At 39.1% G+C, this 7659-nt stretch overlaps 1 protein-coding gene across 1 annotated transcript in view; it reads right to left on the bottom strand.

Annotated features, from left to right (window-relative positions):
* Positions 1 to 876: 876 nt before the first annotated feature.
* The window catches only part of LOC131073425 (uncharacterized), a 51929-nt gene continuing 45146 nt past the window's right edge, over positions 877 to 7659 (bottom strand). Inside the window, exon 5 of the mRNA XM_058009894.2 lies at positions 877 to 1509. Within this exon, the coding sequence (XP_057865877.1) occupies positions 1300 to 1509 (210 nt within the window). The 3' untranslated portion in view covers positions 877 to 1299. The remainder of the gene's footprint in view (positions 1510 to 7659) is intronic.

The following is a 7659-nucleotide window of genomic DNA, read 5'->3' as shown; positions in this document are numbered from 1 at the left end:
CTTAATAAGGAAGAGATATTGAAATTGCTGGTTGTATCTTCTTCAAATCAAGAAAAATGATTGGAGATGTAGAAGCTATCTGAGATGGACCATTCTCTTCAAAGGTAGATTTTCCCTCAGACATTTGAGGGGAAAGTGAAGAAATTGAACATTTTGTAGAATCCCCAAAACAAGGCGTATGGACTATTATAGTTAATCCAAAGGTAAGGAATAAAAGGAATACATCGAAGTGAATGAGATTAAATCACATGTAAACAAACATGACCTAGCGTATAGGTCCTTCCTTTTTGCTGGAATTTGGTTTTTGAATTGTTTAGAATATGATTGTAAGCATGCTTGCTGTTGCTTGCGACATTGTTTTCTATTTCAGGATGGAACCCCAATAGAAGCCTGGCTAATTTAACTTAAAAGAGGAGAAAAAAACTAACTACAAAGCTTTTACCCTAGGGTAGATAGGAGGGCTTGAATTTGGGGGGTTCCCACAGCGAGCCTCGTCTCAATAGCTGCACCAAGCCCAGTTAATTTATTCCCCATTCTTTGTCTTTACAATTAAAATATGCCATAAATGAATTTTTTCACTGTATAGCTCTCTCCAATAGCAGCATTCAAGTTGTTCTTCAATTTGCAAACAAACAATATATTGCATAAACATTTTAGAAATTAGTACTGCAGAGCTATATAAGTGTAACAAAAACAGGCAAGAGAGTGCTCCTTGATCACATAGCTTATGGTAAAATCATGTGTTATGTAATCATTGTTTTAAAACATTTCATTAATGGTGAACCTCAAGTAACATGTTTTTATTCAGATGAAATGTAATCTTTCAAATTGTTTTTTACGAATGAATAAACTGGAATTTATGCTTCAAAAAGCTCAAAGATAGAATGCATTGAAGTTATTCAAATTGTCAAAAAAAAGTCAAGGAGTTTTGTATTTTAACTCTTACAAGTTACACTATTAGCTTGAGATTTCTAAAATGAGAATGAAATTCTCATGTTCACGATGACAAAATATTCAGCAAATGTCATCATATCATATCCTTATTTGTTGGATATGTTGACATTTTGACGATTTAGACATTATTATTTACTGCAATACAAATATAAATGCTTGGAAACATTTCTGGCAAAGTAAGTATCTGATGATTTACAGTCTGTACTTCTTGAGCACTGGCAGCTTCAGGGCAAATGGAATTTGGAGTTCAATTTGTTGGAAGCTTAGAAAATCATTAGTGAACATAGATTATGGTGCCATAAATTGCATGGAATGATAAGTGATATATGTTATAGCCACTTTCTTTCAGTGGTCAGATTTTAGCTTCGAAAGAAGATAAAGACAGCCGGAAGAAAAAAGAATTGATGCTGAGAAGCACACCAAATCCAGTGCAGAATTTATAGGGATTTTCTTACTCTTATCAAACATCCCCACAAGAAGTATCATCACTATAACATGTCCAAGCTTTGCCTTTAGCTCTTCAAGAGAATTTGTCTTTAACCATGTTGGCCTTTCCTGCACAATTTTAAAAAATAACATCAAATTAAAATATTAACAGAACCATCTTCAAAAATGAAACCAAGTTTGATTTGAAATGGATCAGTTCATATTAGTAGACTCGATGAGGACCAAGATACACTCATACCAAACACACCCACACTCCATATAAAGGTAGAAGACCCAAGAAGATGAGGAAATGGGATGATGACAGTCATAAACAGAGATGGGAAATGGCCAAGTTGAAAGCCCTGAAGATAGTCCAGATCCTCATCAACTCATTGAGAATTCCAATGTTGTTAATCTCAGATACCGGTTCTCCCCTATTTTGGCTGGGTCCTGGTCCTGGTCCGTGCCCGGTCCTGGTCCTGGTCCGGTTCGCTCTGGGTCCCACCCGGGTCCTGCCCAGGCGGCTGGGTTCCCTGTGGGTCCTGCCATGCAGGACCCACAGGGAACCCAGCCGCCTGGGCAGGACCCAGGTGGGACCCAGGGCGAACCCAGGAGGACCCGGGTGAACCCAAGCCCGTGGGTTCCCAAAAACGGGGCCACGGGTTAGCAAGCATTTAAAAACAATAAAAAAACAATATTTTTAATCATATTCATAATTTGCAAAAAAGATAATATTCAAGTTTCAAGTTTCAAAATGTGAAAATGTCATGACACAATAAAGTATAAAGTTAAACATTCAAATTACAAGCCATCTATGGGATTTAAATTCCATATTCATCTTCATCTGAAGCATCCAACCCAAGCCATTAATTCAGAATATTTATTGGCATTGGCAATTATGGATTTATGATTTATTGATTTATGATTTATCTGTTATCATCTATGTATCATTGTATGGGAAAGTTACATTGTATGTTTGATGTTTCATATTTGTATGTTTGAACTGTGAACATATATAATTTTGATGTTTGAAGTTTGAACATATATATATATATTAAAAAAAATTAAAATATATATATATATATGTACGGACGAACCCGTACCCGTACCCAAAAAAAAAAAATTTTTGCCGAATCCGAACCCGAATCCGAACCGGAACCGGTAACTTAGTTGTTAATGAATAAAAAAAATGATATGTTCTGCAGCTGCCAAAATTATCACCTTTAAGACGCTTAATGAGCATATTCAGCAGCTTGCAACTGTGCATGCATAAGGTAAGGGTGCCTTGGAAGAACCAAAGCCTAGCCCAAGCAGCCCCTACTTCTCAGCTTAACTGAAGCAGAGACATTTAGTAGCTATGAAACATGTTAGGGAAACCAACCACCGGAAGTGGAATAGTTCCACTTCCTTACTGTTAGGATGCTTCACCGATTGGAGTTCTCTATGACTGCTTTGTAGCACTTTGCAAGCACAAACATCCATATTGTAGCTAAAGTAAACCATGTTGCCTTTGAGTAGCATTTGCAATAGGTATACGAAGTGTATATTGAATATTTTCCAGTCTTAGTATTGATACATTGCAAAGCGATCACGGAGATGATTGTAGCTAATGTCCCTTCCAAATTTTTCTTTTTTTCTTTAAATAATAAAATCTAACTCACAATTTTTATTTTATTTTTATTTTTTACTTTTTATTTTATTAATGGCTCTACCGCGAAGAAATGTGGCTCTGCTGCGAAGAAATGCAGCCAAAACCCTGCGAAAAACATGGCATTCTCATGGGGCTGCCCAGTCAATGGTGGCTCATGTTAATGCGGTGGGTTCTACAAATCGTTTTGATATCCTTTCTCATCCGCCTCCCTGCGCGAGCGGTGCCAATCGTATCCCTGTTGCTCGGCGGCATGATATGGATCATAATTTTGGGTTGAATGTGGCCAGGGCTCCAGAGTTCCCCCCTTCCAACAAGGCTATCCATAGTCCTGTGAATATTACATCTTCTGGCTTTGCATCTGCTGCTAGGGCCGTTGGACGGGCATGGGGACAAGTGAGCCCTGTTCCCACCTCTAATTTATTTTTCGGAGGGTCTTCGTTTCAGGCTGGTTGGCAGTCATCTCTAAGGCGCAGCAGAAATTTTGTGCCCTCTGGCCCTAGGGGTTTGGTGGATAATAAAAGCCTGTGGATCCTTCCCATTACCAACTCCACCCCTCGCTTTGCCATAGGTGCAAATTGTGTGAAATTAAGCTCTGGCCCGAGGGTTTCTTCCTCTAAGCCTCCGCAATGCCCACCTCCAGATCCTTCCTTGCCCCCCCGACCTCATGGAATCAAGACCCACAACTCGAGCTCACTACCCCAAGGCAGAACTAACACTATGAATCTTCCCTCCGCCCACCAAGTTCAAAATAAGCCCCTAGCCAAGCTACAGATCATCATACGCTCATTATTAGCAATCATTGCACAAACGACAAATGGGGCAAATGCAGATACAAAGGCCTCTTTGGCAAATGGTGTGGTTATGGAGCTCCTATTGAAAGTATCATTCAATGGCTAAAGAATTCCTTCGGCGGCAAGGTAAGTATCACTTCCTTGGAAAATGATTTTCTTTTTATTTTCTACATCTCTGTGGAATTAAAAAATCGGTTTTTACATGGTGAGCCTAGGTTTTTTAAGGGCTAGTGTTTTAAGTTTTTTGAATGGAAACCTAACTTTTCCCCAAAAGATTTTGAAAATGAAGTTATGCTCAGATGGATAATATTTCCTAACCTTCCGGTGGAATTAATCCATGATCACAACCTGGAGAAAATTGGTGATCTCTTGGGGGATTTTGAGGGTATGGAAGAAAATTATTTGGATTCATCGGATGTAAAGATCTTGGTTAACTTGAAAATTAGTGAGCAAACATTAAAACCTATTAAGCTAATCACAAACCATTCTATATATTTAATTAAGCCGAAAATCTTTAGAGGTAGAATAGAAGCAAAAGAAGTTATTTTTCCAAACAATGAAATTCAGGAAACTCCAATTGTGGATGGAGAAAGCGCTCCTTGGTAAAATTGCTATAATTTTCAACCCCAATTCATCCTTGATGACAACCCGGGGAAATTGACATCCCCTGGTGATATTCTGGAGGCTAAATTTGATCCCCCCATCCAAGATATTGAGGAAGGTGAAATTGTTGATTATGCCTTGCCATCCCTCAACCTAGCTGAGAAGGCAGTACCAACCCAGGTCCCCCCCTCCATTATCACCCCTTCTCAACCTTCTCTCCATCTGTCATCCCCCTCTCCTGCTGAACCTGCCCAATACCCCATCCAGCCTACGTCTAATTCCCAATCCTGTCAATAGGAGGTAGCCTCTCCCAAGCCTTCCATTTCACTTTTGCCCCCCACCAATTCAATGGATCACCTTGTTCTCCCAGGCTCTGACACCTTGCAGATTGATGCTTCCCCCAAGGATACTGTTATGGAGAGTCATAATCAATCTCTCTCTAATCTAGACTGCCCTAATCCTCTGAAGAACTCCACTGTATGTTCCCCTAAGTCTGTTCTCCCTAGTCCTTGTGGGGAGAATGTTTCCTTAATGGAGTATGTGCCTTTTGGGGCCTTGGAGGACTTTGCCCCCTCCAGCCCTACCTCAAAGGACTCTTATTTTGAAAGTAAGCAGATGCGCCAAGATAGGATTGAAATGGAAAACAAAATGATTCTGGAATATATTAGTAATGAGGTGGTTAATGACCTTATGGAACAATTCATAGATGAAATTGCAGATGAAGAGGAACTTGCCCTGCAAAAACGATTAACATTGGCTAAGCTTCTTGAATTTAACTCCGCGGAGGTGGATGAGATCGAGGAGATGATGGTTGATTTAGATAGGGAAGATGTTTGTCCCCAGGAGGAGACCCTAGGTATAGGTGAACCGTGAAACTATGGCTGGGCCAGGTTCCCCTGACTGTGCTAAAACCCAAAAGAAAAAGGGAAGGAAATCCCTATCAGAATTAAGAGCTAAGGCCGGTGAAGCGGTATGTCAAACTAAGCTAACTTTTATGTTTAATGTTGGGAAAGGGAAGGTCCCTCTCGAGGCGCCATGAAGCTAATAACTTGGAACGAGTAGCTGATGATCAAAAGAATCATAACTAAGTTTAATCCAGAAATCATCTTAATTCGAGAAACTAAACTTAATAATGAGGAAATAGCTAAGTTCAATAAGAAATTGGGTATTAGGGAATTTGATGGACAACCAACCTGTGGGGCTTCTAGAGGTTAGGGGGTCATTTGGGACCCAAGAGCAATCTCCATCACAACTCTCATCAAAATAAATAATTGGATGTGTGGACGGGTTCACAGTATAAAAGGCAATTTGAGGTTTCTCCTCTTCAATATTTATGGCCCAACTTATAATGATGAGAAAAGGAGAGTCTGGAAGGAAATTGAACTTTTTTTGCTTGAATGGCTAGACCAGATTTGTATCTTTGGTGGCGACTTCAATGCCATCCTAGACCCCAAAGAAAAATGGGGAGGAATTAAGTCAATTTCTCAGGCAACCTTAGACTTTAGAGACTGGGTCCAAAAATGCAATTTAATGGAAATCAAAACAGCAAATAGATGTGGATTCTGCAACCTCGCAGAAAAATTAGACAGATTTTTTCTCAAAGGGGATCTTAGGGACCTTCCAAACAATTTCAATGCAGAAACCCTTCCCATTTCGGGATTAAACCATTATCCCGTTCAATTAACAATCTTGGAAGATTGTAAACCCACCAGATGTCCTTTCAAGTTCGAATTTATGTGGTTTAAGGATGACAATATTTTTAACTTAATTGAAAAATGGTGGTTAGAAACAGATGTTTCTAGTTCCAAACCATTCAGAGTAGTTAGCAAATTAAAGAAAATCAAAAATAATTTATTAATCTGTAATCGAACGAAATTTGGTAACATTTTTTAGAATAAAATCACATTAGAAAATGCCATCATAGTAATCAATAATGATATAATTAAATATGGTATGGATAATCTTCTCTATCACAAAGAAAAGAAGCTATTTTTTTTTTTTTGTTATCTCAGGGTATCCCCGCGACTCAACCCAGCGCTCAAACCTAGAACCTTGGCTTGGCCATCAACAACCAAGTTTGGGGCTCAGGAGAGAGGCGAGTTGAGGCGAGACTAGACAAAGAAAAGAAGTTATTAACAGAATACGAGGAAGTGTTATCAAAGGAAGAAATTTATTGGAAACAAAAATCTAGAGAATTATGGCTAAAGGATGGGGATAAAAACACTAAATTTTTTCACAATAGCACTAAGCAAGGAAGGCTTATAAATAGAATTACTAAAATAAAAACAAAACCTGGCGCCTACTGTGATGAACCCAAAATCATTGCAGATGAAGCGGTGAGTTATTTTAATGACATCTTCAACAATTGGGAGGGATCCAACTCCACTTTGGGAAGTGAAGTTAAAAGCAGCATCCCTAAATTGATCACAGAAGAGCAAAACAAAATCCTGAATGCTAAGTTTACAAAAACAAAAATAGAAGCAACTTTAATGCAGATGTGCCTTGACAAAGCATCGGGCCCGGATGGTTTCCTAGCCGCCTTCTTTCAGAAATGTTGGCATTTCATGGGGGATGAAATTACGGATGCTTTAGAGGGTATTAGAAATTCTGGTAGCCTGCTCAAAGAGATCAATAATACCTTTATAGCCTTAATCCCTAAAAAAGAGAGCGGATTTCTTTGATGACTTCCGCCCTATTGCTCTCTGCAACACCCTTTACAAATTACTAACAAAAACTTTGGCTGACAGATTACAAAAACTACTCCCTTTACTTATTAGTGAAGAGCAATCAGGGTTTGTACCAGGTAGATCCATATATGATGGAGTCATTATTGCCCATGAGGCCATCCACTCAACTCAACAGAATAAGAATCCTAGTATGTTAATCAAACTTGACATTAGGAAAGCTTATGACAAGGTGGATTGGCATTTCCTCTGCAAGTGCCTGGCTGTGTTTGGTTTTGACAGGAAATGGATTGACCTTATCTTTGAATGTATCTCTACCCCAAAAATGTCTATTTTAGTTAATGGCTCCCCGAAAGGTTTCTTCAATATTTCTAGGAGACTGAGGCAAGGGGATCCCATTTCCCCCTTCCTATTCATCCTAATGGTTGAATCTTTGGGCATATACATTACAAAGGCAAGATTATCAGGCCTCCTAAGGGGTATCAGAGTCACGAATGAAGTAGATCCTATAACTCACCAACAGTTTGTGGATGATACCATGTTATTCGGG

The sequence above is a fragment of the Cryptomeria japonica genome, chromosome 3 (assembly GCF_030272615.1).
Source record: "Cryptomeria japonica chromosome 3, Sugi_1.0, whole genome shotgun sequence".
NCBI lineage: Eukaryota > Viridiplantae > Streptophyta > Pinopsida > Cupressales > Cupressaceae > Cryptomeria > Cryptomeria japonica.
This window is presented reverse-complemented; position numbering and strand designations above follow the sequence as displayed.